The sequence below is a fragment of the Procambarus clarkii genome, chromosome 24 (genome assembly GCF_040958095.1).
Source record: "Procambarus clarkii isolate CNS0578487 chromosome 24, FALCON_Pclarkii_2.0, whole genome shotgun sequence".
Classification (NCBI taxonomy): domain Eukaryota; kingdom Metazoa; phylum Arthropoda; class Malacostraca; order Decapoda; family Cambaridae; genus Procambarus; species Procambarus clarkii.
The window spans coordinates 33242151-33264504 of NC_091173.1; the positions used below are offsets into that span (position 1 = coordinate 33242151).

The following is a 22354-nucleotide window of genomic DNA, read 5'->3' on the forward strand; positions in this document are numbered from 1 at the left end:
AATTGGAAACCCCAATGTTCTCCTACAGTTAATAGATACTAAAGTTGCCCTTGGATTTAAATAAGTAACGTAACTTAAAGAAACTAATTTCCAAAAATTTATTACTGAAATTCATATTACCCGGGAGTCCCATGATTATTGATTCCTTGCCTTCCTGGGGGATCGGTGATAGACACATTCAGGTATGGTTGGTCGGGAAGGTGGTGGCAGTGTTTAATGAGTTTTGTTTATTGTTTTTTTTTTATAAACTAGTAACCCTTGTCCTTGATGTATCTTCTTCATTTAATATTCCTCTTATATACGTGGCAGTCCAGTGAGGGGTCATACTGGACTGTAACAGTGTTGAGCTGGGGTATTGAGTGAAGAGAGAAAGAGAGTTACAACAGGGATAGCGATCACGATTACGAGAGATCACAAGATAACAGGGTTAATACAAAGGCAAATTGGGTTATTACAATGGTGGCAGCGGTGGGATGAGGAGGAGACGAATGACGGCCAAGGGGAGGGGAGAGGGAAGGAGGGGAGAAGAGAGAAGGAAAGGAGGGGAGAAGGGAGAACCAATGATCTGAGCACCAGACCATTACAATACAATGAAGAAACATTTAAGTTCAATATGAATTATAAGGTAAAGTAATAAACGTTGATGATTTTAGTTCTTTAATATTAAATATTCAACAAAGTTCTCTGGAGTTCACCAAAACACACACACACACACACACACACACACACACACACACACACACACACACACACACACACACACACACACACACACACACACACACACACACACACTCTTCTGTCTTAATCAGAAAGATTAAGACAGAAGAGGACAAGAAGAAGACCTAGACAAACTGAAAGAATGGTCGAACAAATGGTTGTTAGAGTTTAACCCAACCAAATGTAATGTAATGAAGATAGGTGTAGGGAGCAGGAGGCCAGATACAAGGTATCATCTGGGAGAGGAAATTCTTCAGGAGTCAGAGAAAGAAAAAGACTTGGGAGTTGATATCACGCCAGACCTGTCTCCTGCAGCCCATATCAAGAGAATAACATCAGCGGCATATGCCAGGCTGGCCAACATACGAACGGCATTCAGAAACTTGTGTAAAGAATTATTCAGAACTTTGTATACCACATATGTCAGGCCAATCTTGGAGTATGCAGCCCCAGCATGGAGTCCATATCTAGTCAAGGATAAGACTAAACTGGAAAAGGTTCAAAGGTTTGCCACCAGACTAGTACCCGAGCTGAGAGGTATGAGCTACGAGGAGAGACTACGGGAATTAAACCTCACTTCGCTGGAAGACAGAAGAGTTAGGGGGGACATGATCACCACATTCAAGATTCTCAAGGGAATTGATAGGGTTGATAAAGACAGGCTATTTAACACAAGGGGCACATGCACAAGGGGACACAGGTGGAAATTGAGTGCCCAAATGAGCCACAGAGATATTAGAAAGAACTTTTTTAGTGTCAGAGTGGTTGACAAATGGAATGCCTTAGGAGGTGATGTGGCGGAGGCTGACTCCATACACAGTTTCAAGTGTAGATATGATAGAGCCCAATAGGCTCAGGAACCTGTACACCTGTTGATTGACGGTTAAGAGGCGGGACCAAAGAGCCAGAGCTCAATCCCCGCAAACACAACTAGGTGAGTACAAGTAGGTGAGTACACACACACACACACACACACACACACACACACACACACACACACACACACACACACACACACACACACACACATATATATATGTGTGTGTGTACAGTTGTCATGAAGTAGTTTGATACGGTCTCCACCCATCGTCAATAATGACAGAATATTGTAGTAAAAAAAGAACAAGAAATATTGGCAGGAGCTTCAACAAGCCGCCGCCTTCGTGTCCCCGATGAGGTCACAACAAATGATATTCCTCGAGTGAAGAACTGACACTAATTATGATAACAATCAGACTTTTTAGCTCAAATTCTGAAAGGCGAAGAATGTGTCGAGGAAATACAAGAGAGAGTTGATGATGCAGAAGGACCCGGCGGTCTTGCCGGCGTCAGCGGCCCATGGCACGTCCTTCAGGTGGGTGCAGGAGGTGTTGATGATCACGCTCCCTGCTGACAACATGAAGGCTCCCTGCACCAAGTTCACCAATACTTCCTGCGGGGCAACGACAACATGTATTGAGCAAAGTAATTGAGAAGCAAAAATAGAGAAGGAATTCCCATAGATATAATAAGTGACGAGTAAGACAAGTGATTTGACCAACTCTGATTGCTTCTTTGAACTGCCGTTATCTCTCATTGTCTCTCTCTCTCTCTCTCACACATTGAGCAGGACTACCATAAGGTTGTGAGCTATGAGCTAAGGTCCGGGTTACAGCACTACAGTACCTGCAAAGTGTAATTATTAAACCCAGCCCCTGACCCCACACGGCAACCCGTTCTCGCAAATTTAATAAGTCAATATTGACTTATTAGTTGCGTGCATAGGTGACATACTAAACATAATAGTTTCCCTTGAAAAGCTTTATAGAAAACACCGACCTTACCTAACCTACTTAGTATGTTAAAATAAGCATCTTATAGCTTCGTAATTACAATTGTTACTTAACCTATTATAGGTATAGGTTAGGTAATAATTGTAATTACGAAGCAATAAGATGCTTATCTTAACATACTAAATAGGTTAGGTAAGGTCGGTGTTTTCTATGAAGCTTTTCAAGGGAAACTATTATGTTAAGTATGTCACCTATGCACATATTTAATAAGTCAATATTGACTTATTAAATTTGCGAGAACGGGTTGCCCACACTAAGCCTCAACATGCATGAAACAGTAAGACATGAAGTAATTGGGAATAAAAATAACAAAATAAGGCGAGGGAAAAATAAGGAAAGAAGAGAATAGTGAAATGAGAATCTAAATTAAATAAAATTCCGATGGAGAAACAAAACACGCGAGCCGAGGAAGATATGCACCCTGACTCACAAAGGGTGTCCGCTGTATCTCCTTGGCGGCGCCCTTCAGGTAGGTGAGGAAGAGTAGAGGCGTCACCACCACGGACAGCACCAGCACCCCGCCACAGAAGAAGGTGCGGTCATCATTACCGAAGCTGAAGTCACTCGTGCCCTCGCTGACGCTGATCGCCACGATCGTCAGCGCCTGAGGGCGGACACACGCCACAGTCAGAAACACTCTTTCAATACATTTACTTCACCATACAGAACCCAGGGACTCCAGTACTTCCCTGCTGTTGCTGACACTAACCCAGGGACTCCAGTACTTCCCTGCTGTTGCTGACACTAACCCAGGGACTCCAGTACTTCCCTGCTGTTGCTAACACTAACCCAGGGACTCCAGTACTTCCCTGCTGTTGCTGACACTAACCCAGGGACTCCAGTACTTCCCTGCTGTTGCTGACACTAACCCAGGGACTCCAGTACTTCCCTGCTGTTGCTAACACTAACCCAGGGACTCCAGTACTTCCCTGCTGTTGCTGACACTAACCCAGGGACTCCAGTACTTCCCTGCTGTTGCTGACACTAACCCAGGGACTCCAGTACTTCCCTGCTGTTGCTGACACTAACCCAGGGACTCCAGTACTTCCCTGCTGTTGCTGACACTAACCCAGGGACTCCAGTACTTCCCTGCTGTTGCTGACACTAACCCAGGGACACCAGTACTTCCCTGCTGTTGCTGACACTAACCCAGGGACACCAGTACTTCCCTGCTGTTGCTGACACTAACCCAGGGACTCTAGTACTTCCCTGATGTTGCTGACACTAACCCAGGGACTCCAGTACTTCCCTGCTGTTGCTGACACTAACCCAGGGACACCAGTACTTCCCTGCTGTTGCTGACACTAACCCAGGGACTCCAGTACTTCCCTGCTGTTGCTGACACTAACCCAGGGACTCCAGTACTTCCCTGCTGTTGCTGACACTAACCCAGGGACTCCAGTACTTCCCTGCTGTTGCTAACACTAACCCAGGGACTCCAGTACTTCCCTGCTGTTGCTGACACTAACCCAGGGACTCCAGTACTTCCCTGCTGTTGCTGACACTAACCCAGGGACTCAAGTACTTCCCTGCTGTTGCTGACACTAACCCAGGGACTCCAGTACTTCCCTGCTGTTGCTGACACTAACCCAGGGACTCCAGTACTTCCCTGCTGTTGCTGACACTAACCCAGGGACACCAGTACTTCCCTGCTGTTGCTGACACTAACCCAGGGACACCAGTACTTCCCTGCTGTTGCTGACACTAACCCAGGGACTCTAGTACTTCCCTGATGTTGCTGACACTAACCCAGGGACTCCAGTACTTCCCTGCTGTTGCTGACACTAACCCAGGGACACCAGTACTTCCCTGCTGTTGCTGACACTAACCCAGGGACACCAGTACCTCCCTGCTGTTTCTGACACTAACCCAGGGACTCTAGTACTTCCCTGCTGTTGCTGACACTAACCCAGGGACTCCAGTACTTCCCTGCTGTTGCTGACACTAACCCAGGGACTCCAGTACTTCCCTGCTGTTGCTGACACTAACCCAGGGACTCCAGTACTTCAATGCTGTTGCTGACACTAACCCAGGGACTCCAGTACTTCCCTGCTTATTGCTGACACTAACCCAGGGACTCTACTACTTCCCTGCTGTTGCTGACACTAACCCAGGGACTCCAGTACTTCCCTGCTTATTGCTGACACTAACCCAGGGACTCTACTACTTCCCTGCTGTTGCTGACACTAACCCAGGGACTCTAATACTTCCCTGCTTATTGCTGACACTAACCCAGGGACTCTAGTACTTCCCTGCTGTTGCTGACACTAACCCAGGGACTTCAGTACTTCCCTGACGTTGCTGACACTAACCCAGGGACTCCAGTACTTCCCTGCTGTTGCTAACACTAACCCAGGGACTCCAGTACTTCCCTGCTTATTGCTGACACTAACCCAGGGACTCCAGTACTTCCCTGCTGTTGCTGACACTAACCCAGGGACTCCAGTACTTCCCTGCTGTTGCTGACACTAACCCAGGGACTCCAGTACTTCCCTGATGTTGCTGACACTAACCCAGGGACTCCAGTACTTCCCTGCTGTTGCTGACACTAACCCAGGGACTCCAGTACTTCCCTGCTTATTGCTGACACTAACCCAGGGACTCTAGTACTTCCCTGCTTATTGCTGACACTAACCCAGGGACTCTAATACTTCCCTGCTTATTGCTGACACTAACCCAGGGACTCTAGTACTTCCCTGCTGTTGCTGACACTAACCCAGGGACTCCAGTACTTCCCTGCTGTTGCTGACACTAACCCAGGGACACCAGTACTTCCCTGCTTATTGCTGACACTAACCCAGGGACACCAGTACTTCCCTGCTGTTGCTGACACTAACCCAGGGACTCTAGTACTTCCCTGCTGTTGCTGACACTAACCCAGGGACTCCAGTACTTCCCTGCTTATTGCTGACACTAACCCAGGGACACCAGTACTTCCCTGCTGTTGCTGACAGTAACCCAGGGACTCCAGTATTTCCCTGCGTTGCTGACACTAACCCAGGGACTCCAGTACTTCCCTGCGTTGCTGACACTAACCCAGGGACTCTAGTACTTCCCTGCTGTTGCTGACACTAACCCAGGGACTCCAGTACTTCCCTGCTTATTGCTGACACTAACCCAGGGACACCAGTACTTCCCTGCTGTTGCTGACACTAACCCAGGGACTCTAGTACTTCCCTGCTGTTGCTGACACTAACCCAGGGACTCCAGTACTTCCCTGCTGTTGCTGACACTAACCCAGGGACACCAGTACTTCCCTGCTGTTGCTGACACTAACCCAGGGACTCTAGTACTTCCCTGCTGCTGCTGACACTAACCCAGGGACTCCAGTACTTCCCTGCGTTGCTGACACTAATCCAGGGACTCTAGTACTTCCCTGCTGTTGCTGACACTAACCCAGGGACTCCAGTACTTCCCTGCTGTTGCTGACACTAACCCAGGGACACCAGTACTTCCCTGCTGTTGCTGACACTAACCCAGGGACTCCAGTACTTCCCTGCTGTTGCTGACACTAACCCAGGGACACCAGTACTTCCCTGCTGTTGCTGACACTAACCCAGGGACACCAGTACTTCCCTGCTGTTGCTGACACTAACCCAGGGACTCCAGTACTTCCCTGCTGTTGCTGACACTAACCCAGGGACTCAGTACTTCCCTGCTGTTGCTGACACTAACCCAGGGACTCCAGTACTTCCCTGCTGTTGCTGACACTAACCCAGGGACTCTAGTACTTCCCTGCTGTTCCTGACACTAACCCAGGGACTCCAGTACTTCCCTGCTGTTGCTGACACTAACCCAGGGACTCTAGTACTTCCCTGCTGTTGCTGACACTAACCCAGGGACTTGTCAGAAATTTCCAGCACCCCAAATACTAACCTCTAGCACAGGAAGATAAAAGCATTTTGTTAGGAAATCAACTTTACTAACAATATTAATTGCTAGTGTAGGAACACCAAAGTTTCCTACTAATCATGGCTGCAGCTGCGTCAGCCGCCCCACCTCACATGGGCACGAATTCTTTTTTTTTTAATCTAATTAAACCCGGTCTTAACTCTGCCTTATTTGCGTTGTAATTTATATTGGAAATTTATTTAATGTATCTAGAACAAATTATTCGTCCAGCCCAAGGTGAATTCTCCACATACGTGACCAGCCGATCCTCAGTTGAAATAAAAGTCACGTCATGTATACCGCACTCCGCAAATGTGCTTTAACTAACAAACTCTTCGATCCAGTGATATAAACAATGAAAAACTGTTCGCTGGTATTTGAAGTGTAATCTAATCTATGATAATTGAAGTTAGTTTACTAACCCCATAACAAATTATTTATTTATATATATATATATATATATATATATATATATATATATATATATATATATATATATATATATATATATATATATATATATATACATATATATATATACATATATATATATACATATATATATATATATATATATATATATATATATATATATATATATATATATATATATATATATATATATATATATATATATATATATATATATACAGGAAGGAACATTGGGATTGTGATGATACATAGCATAGTAATTACATTCTTGTAAAGCCACTAGTACGCGCTGCGTTTCGGCAGGTCCTTAATCTAAGAAAGTTTTAAGTAGGTAAATACTTGCAAAATTTATAAAAATGATAAGTTACATAGCAAGAAAAAAATTAAAAGATGAGAGAAAATTGTAGGTATATTAAAGCACATAGGTAGCTCAGAATGATTGCAATGACAGTTTGAATGGTAGTTTAACAAAACTTAGCAGACACAATACAGCATATGGCTAGCACATAAAAGAAGACAGCAATGAACACAATGACAAAGTTGTTTGGATTAAGTACACAAAGATTGGGAGATTGGGTAACATTAGATACAGAGCAAATTTAAAGCTCAGTGTAGGAAACTAAGAAGATGAAGTTAGGTACTTTTTGTTTTTGTTTTTAAATGAGGCAAAAGTTTGACAGCTTTTCAATTCACTAGGGAGTGAGTTCCATAGACCAGGTCCCTTAATTTGCATAGAGTGTTTACACAGATTAAGTTTGACCCTGGGGATATCAAAGATATATTGTTTTCTGGTGTGGTGATAATGGGTCCCATTACATCTGTCCAGGGAGAGTTTAAGAGTATAGTTTGCATTTAAGAACAGGGTTTTGTAAATGTAGTTGACACAAGAGAATGTGTGGAGGGAGTTAATATTTAGCAAGTTTAGGGATTTAAACAAGGGGGCTGAGTGTTGTCTGAAAGCAGAGTTTGTTATTATTCTGATAGCAGATTTTTGCTGGGTGATGATGGGCTTAAGGTGGTTTGCAGTGGTAGACCCCCATGCACAGATACCATAATTAAGATAGGGGTAGATTAGTGCATAATATAGTGAGAGGAGAGCAGAGTTAGGAACATAATATCTTATTTTAGAGAGTATACCAACTGTTTTAGAGACTTTCTTAGTTATATGTTGGATGTGGGTGCTGAAGTTGAGTCTCTTGTCTAGGAATAGGCCAAGAAACTTTACATCATTTTTATTACTGATGTTAATGTTGTCTATCTGTAGCTGAATTGCATTCGATGATTTGCTTCCAAATAAGATGTAGTAGGTCTTTTCTATCTTTAATGTTAGTTTGTTAGTTGACATCCATAAGTGGACTTTTTTTAATTCATTATTCACAACATTATTTTGTGTATGTGGGTTGGGGGTCTGAATAGATGAGGGTAGTATCATCAGCAAACAATAAAGGTTTAAGAATATTAGAAACATTAGGCAGATCATTGATATATATAAGAAATAGACGAAGTCCCAAGATGCTGCCCTGTGGCACTCCAACGGTTATTGGTAGAGTGGAAGAAGTTGTATCATTGATGGTTACACGGCCCTGGGTTCCTCAGTGGAAACCAGAGGTCAAAAATGAGCTAAATAAACTGCCTTATAGTAGGGAAACGCATCACGAGATGCATTTGTTTGTATCTTCCCTGCCAGACGTAAGACTATTCTTGTTTCTCAAAGAGCATTTAAAGACTGAGCTAGGGGGTTGATTATTAAATAATAAAAGAGGCACCAACTATGTTTACTAATATTTTCTAATCATTTGTAAAGTAAACCTGAGTAAACTTGGGATAGGAATGCTGTACGATTAGTTGAGTAGTCTGCTGGCAGCGAGTGAACTGGGGAAGAAAACTGGAGACGGTCGCTCTTCTCTGCTGGCTGGCTGTGGTGAAAGGAACCTCCTCTCCCTCCTCTCGTTTCTTTATTTCTGTGGGCTGATACCCAGCTAAGTATACTGTGTAACGATCTCATTGTCTGGCATAGGCGTGTTCTAATGTGTAGAGTATTATTCTTTGTATGAATTAGGTGTTCCTAGTGTGTGTATTACTAGTTATTCTGAAAGGGGTCCAGTGGAACCACGTGGTCTCCCTACCCTAAGCTGACTCAAGCTTCTAGCTCTTCACTAGTAGTACTTTACCCTAGCTTGTTCTGAGTGTAAACCTTGTATCCTGCTTATGTGGACCAAGGTTTTTAACGTAAGATAGTGTGGTAAAGTAATTATTATTATTGTTATTGGTGTGAATTTATATGGGGGTTGTTAAGGGGTTAATAAATAAGTAAGTTAGTAAAGGAGTATCCATTTTTCCTGTGTAGGAGATCTATGATCAACCTCTAGGCTAACTATTGCTGTAATAAGCCACTACAAGGTTTCTATATAGTGGGGGCCGGGCCTTTGAGTTCTCCCATATTTGATAACCCTTAATACTAATTACTACCCCTACTTCCATTTAATATTCGATCCCCCATAGCAGCACCACCAATTTTATAGCAGATGGTTACATATTGGTGTCTGTCACTAAGATAGGATCGGATATAGTCAAGGGCAAAGTCTCGGATTCCATAATGCTGGAGTTTAAGTAAGAGGTAGTTGTGATTAACAGTATCAAAGGCTTTTCTTAGGTCGATGAAGAGTCCAATCGGAAATTCATTTTTGTCAAGGGCTGAGTAGATAACGTCAAGGAGACTAATGATTGCATCATTGGTGCTCTTTTGGGACCGGAAGCCAAACTGGCAGGGGCTGAGTATGTCGAATTTTATGAGGTAGGAATAGAGCTGTTTGTAAATAATTTTTTCAAATATTTTTGATAGAATGGGTAGATTTGATATTGGTCTATAATTGTTTATGTCCGCCGGATTGCCTCCTTTATGGACTGGCGTTACTCTTGCTTTTTTGAGGATATCAGGGAAGGTGTGACACTCTATAGATTTGTTGAACAGTAGGGCTATGGGTGGGGCAAGGGCATGGGAGGCTCTCTTGTATACAATGGACGGAATTTCACTGGTGTTCCCTGCCTTGGTTTTTAGAGAGTGTATGATGGACACAACATCTGCCGGGCTGATTGGTGAAAGGAGAAGAGAGTTTGGATAGCTGCCTGAGAGATATGTGTTAATATGTGTCTAAGTCTGTGGGATTTTACTGGCAAGATTAGCACCAACCGATGAAAAGAAACTATTAAATTCATTTGCCATTTCTAAATCAGTTGACGGTATATCCCCATCCTTGTAGAGTTTTATTTGGTTATGTGAGTGTTGTTTAGTTCCTAGGATACTAGAGTTTGTTTTCCAAGTGCTTTTCATGTTGCCTTTTGCTTCATTGAATCTATTCACATAATATGCAAGTTTTGTCTTTCTTATGATACTGGTGAGCATTGATGAGTACCTTTTAGCTACTTCCTTTGAAACTAGGCTAGTCCTAAATTTCTTTTCATATTCATGTTTCTTGTTGATTGAGTTGAGAATGCCATTTGTGAGCCACGGATTGTTTAATCTTTTGTCAGTTACTTGCTTGGTAAGAAGGGGACAATGACGGTTGTAGAGGCTTAGAGTTTTGGAGAGGAAGAGGCTAGCTAATGAATTTATATCCTGAGTATTATTGAATTCAGAATCCCAGTTAATATTGTGAAGTGCCTCTGTAAGATTGCCTAAAGCTGATTCACTGTGTAACCTAAATGAAAGTTTCTTGCTTTTTGGTGGTGTTATGTCCATGTTCGCTGTGAGAAAGGTAGAATACCTTTTACCTATGAATATTTATTCATGACTATTTAAAGCATATGGTAGACTTAGTTTTATAAAGTCTACCCCCAAATTTTGTGGAAGTTGTAACACCCAACAAGTATTTAAATATTAATACAGTCCACTCTTACAGTCCACTTAATAATCTAATAGCAATACAAAGAAATGCTTGCTGGGAAATTCCCAACAAGGGAATTCGAGGGATCCGTTATGGCATAGGCGTTTTTCGTTACTTGGGTGAAGTTTCGCTCGCATCCTGGTGCGATTTCCATGGCGTATTTAAACCCATTTTCAAATTTATTCCCATTTTCAATATATATATGCCAAGGCCTCCTTCCATCCGGGTCCGTTTTCGTTACCCCACCGAGTGATTGCTAGCCTTCTAGTCCCTTTAAATTTCGTTTAAAGGGATTAAAAGGCCGCCTTTCGTCTGGGGTGTGGGTAAGATGAATGCACAGGCGCATTCATCTTCTCACATTAAGCCCGTTTTTCATGATAGCTTATTTAACCCCGTCTTCCCACATTTAGCCCGCCTTTCCTTAAACCCATTTCCATACTGTTTCCCCATTTACAAACTTCATATTTCTAACTAAGATCGCATATTGAACATAATAAATGAAATTGGAGAAGGTCTTTACAGGATCTCCTATTTACTTCCAATCTATGTTAACCAAAACCTATGTTAATCTATGTTGTGCATTAAGCATAGACACAAGAGTTCTCCCATATTAACAGGAATTTGATTTGAATTGTACGCCAATATTACTAGTATGCCAACTGGCCAATATTAGATGAACTGCAGTAGGCCTTCTCCATATATAATCAATACCCCCTTTCCATCTCCATGTATCCATTTCAATCATGTCACTCCTTCAATATTCAGAAGATTCTATTTGCTCATATTACCTATCCAGGTCATTATATTTATAGTGTCCGGTTAAAGATTGTTTATTGAGCATAGGAATGAATGAAATCCACTATCTGGCACATGGGGAACACTACTGAACCCCCTGTTGAAGCCTAAAATGGCATGCGAATATTTGTTATTATATAATAATATTCAAAACAAGCTATATAACATCACTCACACATTTTCATTTATTCCTCCCACACTGCTAATCCCATGTATGTGTCATTAACGCTCAAAAATACCTCACTGTAACATATATCTATCTATAACCAATTAAAATATTCAGTGTTCTTATATATGAATGAGGTTAGGTGGATATAAATAGAAACTGCCTCATATGGGTAAAATACGCCTTCTGCAGTTACTTTCATTCTTATGTTCTCATAACCTTAATTGAAATGTCATCATCCGCAATAAGGTCTGCTCCACCAACAGGGTACGGTGCTTTAGCCGTCCCCATGACGTCACAAAGCGGTTCCAGTGAGGGATTAATTTTGCCTCTTGTGACAGTTCTCCCGTTACAAGGGCGTGGCAGTGTAGGCCGAATGCTTGTCATGGCCGCCCGTAATTTCTGGACAAAAGTGGGGTCTGGGAGTGTGATGAGTGGCGTCGGGGTTAAGAATTCGCCCGGAAGCCGCAGGCTAGATCCGTATACTAAGTCTGCTGCCGAGAATCCACTGCCCTCCTTCGTGGCCGAACGGATGCCAAGCAAGACTAATGGAAGGTTGTCGATGCAATCATCAGGGCGTGCTTGAGCTCTTAGGGCAGCTTTTAGTTGTCTATGAAAGCGTTCTACCATTTCGTTCGACTCAGGGAGATACGCTGTGGTTCGGTTGTGTGTGGTGCCGAGGAATTCCATAAGTTCCTTCCATAGATATGATTCGAACTGTCGTCCTTGGTCAGTGATGATGACAGAGGGGCTGCCAAAACGGGCGACCCATCCAGAGAGGAAAACCTGGACCACTGACTCAGCTGAGATGTTGATTAATGGGATTGCTTCCGGCCATCTGGAGAATCGATCGATGCAGGTGAGTAGATAAGAATATCCTCTTGCCGACGGTAACGGTCCACCGATGTCTACATGCATCACCTCGAAACGGTCAGAAGGTAACGGGAACTGTTGAAGCGGGCTCTTTGTGTGTCGATGTGTTTTCGCTCGCTGGCACTGGAGACATGAGCGAGTCCATCGTCGAACATCGGCATTGATTCCTGGCTATACGACACGCTCCGTTAGTTTCTGGGAAGCACGTACTCCTGGGTGTGCTAGGGAGTGAAATACTGAGAATGTTTTCCAGCGAAACTGGGCAGGAATGTAGGGCCTAAGTGCTCCCGTTCATGAGGTGTCACAGGATTATACTACCGCCACCTTCCATGGGAATCTCGATGAACCGGAGAGCTGTGTCAGATGTTCGTAATCGCTGCAGATCAGGGTCTTCCCGTTGGGCCTTACTGATTACACAATAGTCCACCTGAGCTGGGTTTGTCACGACGTGGTTTATGGTGGGTCGAGACAGTGCATCGGCTATGACATTATTAGTTCCTTTGACATGGCGGATATCCGAGGTAAATTGGGAGATAAATCCCAGGTGGTTGGCTACTCGAGGAGAGTGAGCATCACCCTCGGCTGCCAGTGCATAAGTGAGAGGTTTGTAGTCTGTGAGGTTATTATTGTGTATATTATTGGGATAATCTACTCGCTACACTCACATTTAACACAGATGTGTGACGATTTCAGAGCATCCTGACTTTTCAGCACTCGGTGATGTCACGAGCTATGCAATGATGACTTGGCATCCTACTTATTTTTGTAATATATTTAATGTTTAATTATGATCATGATAATAATATTATTATTAAAAAATGGCTGGACTAACTATCCCCAACCTAACCTAACCTTATCACAGGTTTAAAAATTGTGCCATCCCTAAACCTAACCTAACCGGGGGTTTAAGAATATAGATTCTTTTATTAGTAACATGAACATAAGAATGAAGGTAACTGGAGAAGGCCATTATCCCATACGAGGCAGCTCCTATATATATCCACCCAATATCATTCATATATATGTCCAACCTACGTTATTTCAGCCACGTTATTGTGACTCCTCGTCTGCATGTCCAACCTACACTTTAAACAATAAAGGGATCCAACTTCCAATATTAGTTTATAATAAATAGCTCACATTCTAGTTTTATACACAACAACAATTATGAAACGCTGTAGCTAGATATCATACTATACTCCACACGTAGTTACCATACAACTGGCAGCTCAGCGGATTAGCGCCTGTGTTCATGGGTTAGTAAACAGTCCTCACATCCATCAAATAGCGGCCCAAATGTCGCACCGCAGTTGATCCATCTAGCAACTCAGCTGGATCCTAGCCACTATACTCACAGGTTAATCATTCCCAAACGAAAAAAAATCCTAATCTTGCCACGCAAATCAGCTAACGTTTTTCTAAACTAACAGTCAAAAATACAAGCATACATACATATCTACACATACTCCACAACCCATACATGCATAGAGAATAGCCTGTTTTGCCACCATAGGCCCGTTAATCAGACGTAATTTATACCATATTAATCCCTAAAATGTATTAAAAATAAGATTTCCTAATTAGTTGAATCCTAAACCTTTTTTTTAAATTATGAGTCAAATTCTAGCAATACATAAAGTGTGCATTCGTTCCATTAATTGTTCAGTTGATAAGACCCATAATATTTATGCATAACAATCAAAGAGATTAATATATCATTCAAGCAACTCCGAAAAATATAACGCAAATTACCCTATTCTAACTTAACCTATCCTAGTCTTATCCAACCCTACACTATCTTATTCTAATCCTGTCCTGCCCCAATCCAATCTATACAAAAACCCATCCATACCCCATCATATCCTTACCTATCCTAGCTAAAAACTATCCTAACCTAATCTAACCTATCCTAGTCTAAACTAACCCAACACTATCCTAATCCAGCCCTCTCTCAATGCAATCTATCCAACAACATACCCATATTCCATCAGATCCTTATCTATCCCAGCCAGAACTATTCTAACCTAACCTATCCTATCCAAGTCTAACTAACCCCTAGACTATCCTATCTTAATCCTGCCCCAATCCAATCTATCCAAACCAACCCATACCCCATCAGATCCTTACCTATCATAGCCAAAAAAATATTCTATCCAAACCTACCCTATCCTATCCTAATTTAACCCTGCCCCAATCCAATCTCTCCTATCCTAATCTATCCTAACTGCTCTTATTATAGCCCATCCTAGCTTTGCTTGTCCTTCTTTAATTATATTAAGAGTTATAAATAACACATTTATCATTTAAAAATACAAATACACGAAGTATAACATTTCCACACAAATATGCCAGTTATGCAGAAATACAACATTTACACGCAAAATATGTCATTTATGCACGAATATATTATTTTCACATAAAATATAACATTTACATGCAAAATATATAATTTACTCACAAAATATATAATTTACTCACAAAATATATAATTTACTCACAAAATATATAATTTACTCACAAAATATATAATTTACTCACAAAATATATAATTTACTCACAAAATATATAATTTACTCACAAAATATATAATTTACTCACAAAATATATAATTTACTCACAAAAATATGTCATTTACACACAAGATATATCATTCATAGACAAAATATGCCAGTTGCACACAAAAAATATACCATTTACTCAAATATTGCATACACACTCAGAGTGTGACATTTACACAAAGTATGGTATGTGCACAAATATAGGAAATTGCTTATACGTTCATACAATCAAAAATGCACTTTCACTCAAATTTCACAATTTCAGAAACATAATTTTCACAAAATACCCACACACTGACACATAAACCATATGCACTTTCACACTTGCTCATGAAGATCATTTTTTCAGATTATATATACATAATTTACACATATACACAATTTGCACAAAAAAAATAGTTGCTTCAGTTCCTCTTCGGCAATTAAAACACAACTTGCATATATACACTATTCGCACAAAAATGATTACAAAACAAGGATAATTAATACACAACTTGTGTAACTAATACACATCTTTGCACAATTAATACATCCAAACTTGCTATATAATTGCACAACTTGCACAATGTCAATCAATACACAACAGGCGTAAATACACAATTCATCAATATAATTACACAACATGCGCAATTAATACATAACTTGCACAATTATTACACATCTTTCATAATTATTTCACAACTTGCATAAATGTAATCAAATACATATCCAGCACAAATACATACAATACATAACTACTCCAAATACCTAAAATACACAACTAGCACAAATACACAATTCACTCAATGCAATTACACCATATACACAATTAATGCACAACTTGCCCAAATATAATCAATGCACAAGTTGCATAAATATGAACAATACATAACTAGCACATAGACAATAAATACACCACTGCTCAATTCCACAAATGCACTTACAAAACATATGCAATTAATACACAGCTTACACAATCAATACACAATTTGCGAGAATATAATCAATATGTAATAGCAATCAACAAAGCACATGTGCAAAATACTACATAATCTGCACAATTAATACACAACTTGTACAATTTTATTCATTGTGCGACTTGTACAAATCCAATCACACCCAACTCGGACAATCAATACACGATTTGCATAATATTTTTTCTAGGAATGTTTAGGACATCATTTATAATATCCTTAGTTATGTTTGGTTAGGACAAGTGGGGTTAGGGGAAGTCAGTAAGTTCTATGATAATTTCAGCAAATTAACTATATGTTATCAAAATGCATCCTATTAAAACCTAAATTTATCTAAATCTAGCAAAAATTCTACTTATACTACACAAATTTAACCAAATGCAACTGTTACGACCCTGGGTTCATCAGTGGAAACCAGGGGTCAAATTGAGCTAAATAAATTACTTTATATTATTTGATGCGCCTGTTCATATCTTCCTTGCCAGACGTAAGACGAATCTTGTTTCTCACAGAGCAGTTAAAGACTGAGCATGTGGTTGATTATTAATTAATAAAATAGGCATCAACTATGTTTACAAATGATTAGAAAGTATTAGTAAAGTAGATCTGAGTAAACTTTGATATAGGGCTGTTGTACGATTAGCTGAGTAGTCGGCCGGCAGCGAGTCAGCTGGAGTAAGCTGAGACTCGAGGCTGGCTTCCTTCTCTGGCTGGCGTCGTGGGGTTACCTGGTTGATGGGGTTCTGGGAGTTGTTCTACTCCCCAAGCCCGGCCCGAGGCCAGGCTTGACTTGTGAGAGTTTGTTCCACTAGGCTGTTGCTTGGAGCGGCCCGCAGGCCCACATACCCACCACAGCCCGGTTGGTCCGGCACTCCTTGGAGGAATAAATCTAGTTTCCTCTTGAAGATGTCCACAGTTGTTCCGGCAATATTTCTTATGCTTGCTGGGAGGACGTTGAACAACCGCGGACCTCTGATGTTTATACAGTGTTCTCTGATTGTGCCTATGGCACCTCTGCTCTTCACTGGTTCTATTCTGCATTTTCTTCCATATCGTTCACTCCAGTACGTTGTTGTTTTACTGTGTAGATTTGGTACTTGGCCCTCCAGTATCTTCCAGGTATATATTATTTGGTATCTCTCTCGTCTTCTTTCTAGTGAGTACATTTGGAGGGCTTTGATACGATCCCAATAATTTAGGTGCTTTATTGCGTCTATGCGTGCCGTATAAGAACATAAGAACATAAGAACATAACATAAGAACAAAGGTAACTGCAGAAGGCCTATTGGCCCATACGAGGCAGCTCCTATCTATAACCACCCAATCTCACTCATATACTTGTCCAACCCGCGCTTGAAACAACCGAGGGACCCCACCTCCACGTTACACGGCAATTGGTTCCACAAATCAACAACCCTGTTACTGAACCAGTATTTACCCAAGTCTTTCCTAAATCTAAACTTATCCAATTTATACCCATTGTTTCGTGTTCTGTCTTGTGTTGATATTTTTAATACCCTATTAATATCCCCCCTGTTATTTCCATTCATCCACTTGTAAACCTCTATCATGTCACCCCTAACTCTTCGCCTTTCCAGTGAATGCAGCTTAAGCTTTGTTAATCTTTCTTCATATGAAAGATTTCTAATTTGGGGAATTAACTTAGTCATCCTACGCTGGACACGTTCAAGTGAATTTATATCCATTCTATAATATAGCGACCAAAACTGAACTGCATAATCTAAATGGGGCCTAACTAGAGCAAGATATAGCTTGAGAACCACACCAGGTGTCTTGTTACTAACGCTGCGATTAATAAATCCAAGTGTCCGATTTGCCTTATTACGAACATTTATGCATTGATCCTTTTGTTTTAAATTCTTACTAATCATAACTCCCAGATCCCTTTCGTAATTCGACTTCGCAATCTCAACACCATCTAGCTCGTATCTTGTAACCCTATCATCATTACCTAACCTCAGAACTTTACATTTATCAGCATTAAACTGCATCTGCCAATCCTTCGACCATTTCAAAATCCTATCTAGATCAACTTGAAGTGATAGTGAGTCCTCCTCCGAATTAATTTCCTTACTGATTTTCGTATCATCGGCAAATTTGCAAATGTTGCTACTCAAACCTGAATCTAAATCATTTATATATATTATAAACAACAGAGGTCCAAGGACAGAGCCCTGAGGCACCCCACTTACAACATTTTCCCACTCTGACTTGACTCCATTTATACTAACTCTCTGTTTCCTTAGGTATAGCCATGCCCTAATCCAGCTTAATATAGCACCCCCAATACCATGAGACTCTATCTTTTTAATCAGTCTTTCATGTGGCACTGTATCAAAAGCTTTGCTAAAGTCAAGGTACACAACATCGCAATCCTTACCACTATCAACTGCCTCAACAATGCTAGAATAAAAAGATAACAAATTTGTTAAAAATGAACGGCCATTTATAAAACCATGTTGCGACTCAATTATTAATTTATGTTTTTCAAGATGAAGATGAATTTTATCTGCTATTATAGTTTCGAGTAACTTTCCCACAATAGAAGTTAGGCTAATTGGTCGATAGTTAGACGCAAGTGATCTATCTCTTTTCTTAAAAACTGGTATCACATTAGCAACTTTCCAAAACTCTGGCACTCTGCCTGACTCTATTGATTTATTAAATATGGTTGACAGTGGGTCACAAAGCTCCTCTTTGCATTCTTTAAGCACCCTGGCAAACACTTCATCCGGCCCTGGGGATTTGTTTGGTTTGAGTTTTACTATTTGTTTAAGAACATCCTCCCTGGTAACTGCTAAACTCGTCAACCTGTCCTCGTCCCCACCCACATAGACTTGTTCGGCTGAAGGCATATTGTTAAGTTCCTCTTTAGTAAATACAGATACAAAATATTTATTAAAAATACTACTCATCTCTTCATCACTATCTGTTATTTGACCTGTCTCAGTTTTTAATGGACCTATGCTTTCCCTAGTCTTAGTACGATATAACTGAAAAAACCCTTTAGGATTTGTCTTTGCTTGCCCTGCTATGCGAACTTCATAGTTTCTTTTTGCTTTCCTTATCTCTTTTTTAACATTTCTAACCAGTTGTACGAATTCCTGTTTTAAAGTGACCTCCCCATTTTTAATCCTTTTGTACCAAGCTCTCTTTTTACCTATAAGGTTCTTCAAATTCTTTGTTATCCACTTTGGGTCATTAGTATTCGATCTATTCAATTTGTATGGTATACTACGTTCCTGTGCTTTGTTTAGAATATTCTTAAATAAGTTATATATTGAATCCACATCGAAATCCCCATTTACGTCACCTATCGCTGGGTTCATGTCTCGCTCCAAGACCGGCCCCCACCCCATACCCAAGACTTTCCAATCAATTACCTTTGTTCTTATGTTCTTAACCCATCTGCCCACACGAACAACCCAACCGCCCACACGACCAATCCAGTGTAACACCGTAAAGGTGTTTTGTTTAGTTTTATTTAATATATATATATATATATATATATATATATATATATATATATATATATATATATATATATATATATATATATATATATATATATATATATATATATATATATATATATATATATATATATATATATATATATATATATATATATATATATATATATATATATATATATATAGGACATAAGTCAAGCCAGACAAGAGTTGAGAGGCGCCATTCTGTCGGCCCAAAAGTCACACCTCTAGGGTGTTAAAGACCACCAAGTGACCAAGGTCAGGTCATGTGAAGTTGACCTTGTTTCTGCTTAGCTAATAATTGTAGCCGGGTAGCCGGGTGGGTCCTTCAAACAAGCTGCCAGTTTAAGGTGTGGCTTGGTAGAGTGCCTGGGGTATCTACTTGTTGCTGGAGTTAGCTACTAGGTTTTCCAATAAATAATCAGGGAGCTGTAGATTCGACATGAATAGGAGAAGAGCCAGCAGTGCAGAGCAGAGGACAACATAGTCAGACAGGCTGTCAGTCGGAGGGGGGGACTTTGTCAACTGCAGACCCCCCCCCCTCTCTCTATCCAGCTATAGGCAGACACTTTGTGAGTTGAACATGGAATTTGACTTATTTCGTGTACTAAGATGTTGTGTGATGTTGACCAGACCACACACTAGAAATTGAAGGGACGACGACGTTTCGGTCCGTCCTGGACCATTCTCAAGTCGATTGTGAGAATAGTCCTCTATCCTCTCACAATCGACTTGAGAATGGTCCAGGACGGACCGAAACGTCGTCGTCCCTTCAATTTCTAGTGTGTGGTCTGGTCAACATACTTCAGCCACGTTATTGTGACTCATCGCGTGCATGTTGTGTGATCTCTAGGGGCAGACAGCTGTAGTGACTCTCAAAGTTCTGTGTGGTGGCTCACATTGTTTATCTGAACATAATGAACCTTCAGTTCGATGGCTTGAATTCTGATATTTAGCATGCTAAATAAATACTCGATTCACTTACTTTTAATTTGATTTTAATTATGTTCCCGAGATCTTGGAATTTCTGATATATGACAAACTAGAGTGTAGATTGCTCTTGAGTTATGAACTTAAAGAATCTTGCATGGAACATGATTCCAGTTGACACATGCTAATAACATCTTTTGTTACAGACAAGTTCCATTCCTTGTCTTGTATGTACTGACTAGGATGGATGGTGGCAGCACTTCTACTTTTACTCTCTGTTTTTCTACTGCTATTTATCTAGCCTTCTACGTCCTACTCACTTCCAACTCCCTCTCCTCTCCCTCCGCCTCTCTTCCCCCTTCCTTTTCACCTGACGACCCTCCTTACTCCTCCCACCTACTCCTCCATCCTCTCTACCTCTCTCATCCCGAACCCTCACTCATTACTTCAATATCCAGTTCTTTCCTTTCGCTTCTCTTATACGTTTGTGGCAGTGAAATGTACTAGAGTTCACTCTAGAGTTGCGGGTGGCAGATCAGGTACACTTCCTTGTGGGTGTAGCACCTAGGTAATCAAATACCTGGGTCACAAGGTGTTGAACTAAAGAGGTTGCAGTAGGAATTCCTGGGAATTCAAGAAATATAAACTAGGGGCGGGATAATGGATAAAAGAGAGCTGTTTCCCCCACCCCCCGTTACACCAGCTGCCCACACGACCATCCCAGCCTCCCACACGACCATCTCAGCCGCCCACACGACCATCCCAGCTTCCCACACGACCATCCCAGCCGTCCTCACGACCATCCCAGCCTCCATCATAACAATCCCAGCCTCCCACACGACCATCCCAGCCTCCCACACGACCAACCCAGCCTCCCAAACGACCCTCCCAGCCTTCCACACGACAACCCAGCCACCCACACGACCAACCCATCCGCCCCCACGACCAACCCAGCCTCCCACACGACCATCCCAGCCTCCCACACGACCATCCCAGCCACCCACACGACCATCCCAGCCACCCACACGACCATCCCAGCCACCCACACGACCAACCCATCCGCCCCCACGACCAACCCAGCCTCCCACACGACCATCCCAGCCTCCCACACGACCATCCCAGCCACCCACACGACCATCCCAGCCACCCACACGACCATCCCAGCCACCCACACGACCAACACAGCCATCCACACGACCAACACAGCCACCCACACGACCATCCCAGCCTCCCACACGACCATCCCAGCCACCCACACGACCATCCCAGCCACCCACACGACCATCCCAGCCACCCACACGACCAACACAGCCATCCACACGACCAACACAGCCACCCACACGACCAACCCAGCCACCCACACGACCATCCCAGCCACCCACACGACCATCCCAACCACCCACACGACCATCCCAGCCTCCCACACGACCATCCCAACCACCCACACGACCATCCCAGCCACCCACACGACCAACACAGCCGCCCACACGACCATTGCAGCCACCCACACGACCAACACAGCCGCCCACACGACCATTGCAGCCACCCACACGACCAACACAGCCATCCACACGACCATCCCAGCCACCCACACGACCATCCCAGCCACCCACACGACCATCCCAGCCACCCACACGACCATCCCAGCCATCCACACGACCAACACAGCCATCACCACGACCAACACAGCCACCCACACGACCATCCCAGCCGTCCACACGACCATTCCAGCCTCCCACACGACCATCCCAGCCACCAACACGACCAACACAGCCATCCACACGACCATCCCAGCCTCCCACACG

At 42.1% G+C, this 22354-nt stretch overlaps 1 protein-coding gene across 1 annotated transcript in view; it reads right to left on the reverse strand.

Annotated features, from left to right (window-relative positions):
• Positions 1-650: 650 nt before the first annotated feature.
• The window catches only part of LOC138349859 (uncharacterized), a 46954-nt gene continuing 25250 nt past the window's right edge, over positions 651-22354 (reverse strand). Inside the window, exons 2-3 of the mRNA XM_069330786.1 lie at positions 2983-3156; positions 651-2152 (exon numbers count right to left, since the gene is read on the reverse strand). Of these exons, the coding sequence (XP_069186887.1) occupies positions 1961-2152; positions 2983-3156 (366 nt within the window). The 3' untranslated portion in view covers positions 651-1960. The remainder of the gene's footprint in view (positions 2153-2982; positions 3157-22354) is intronic.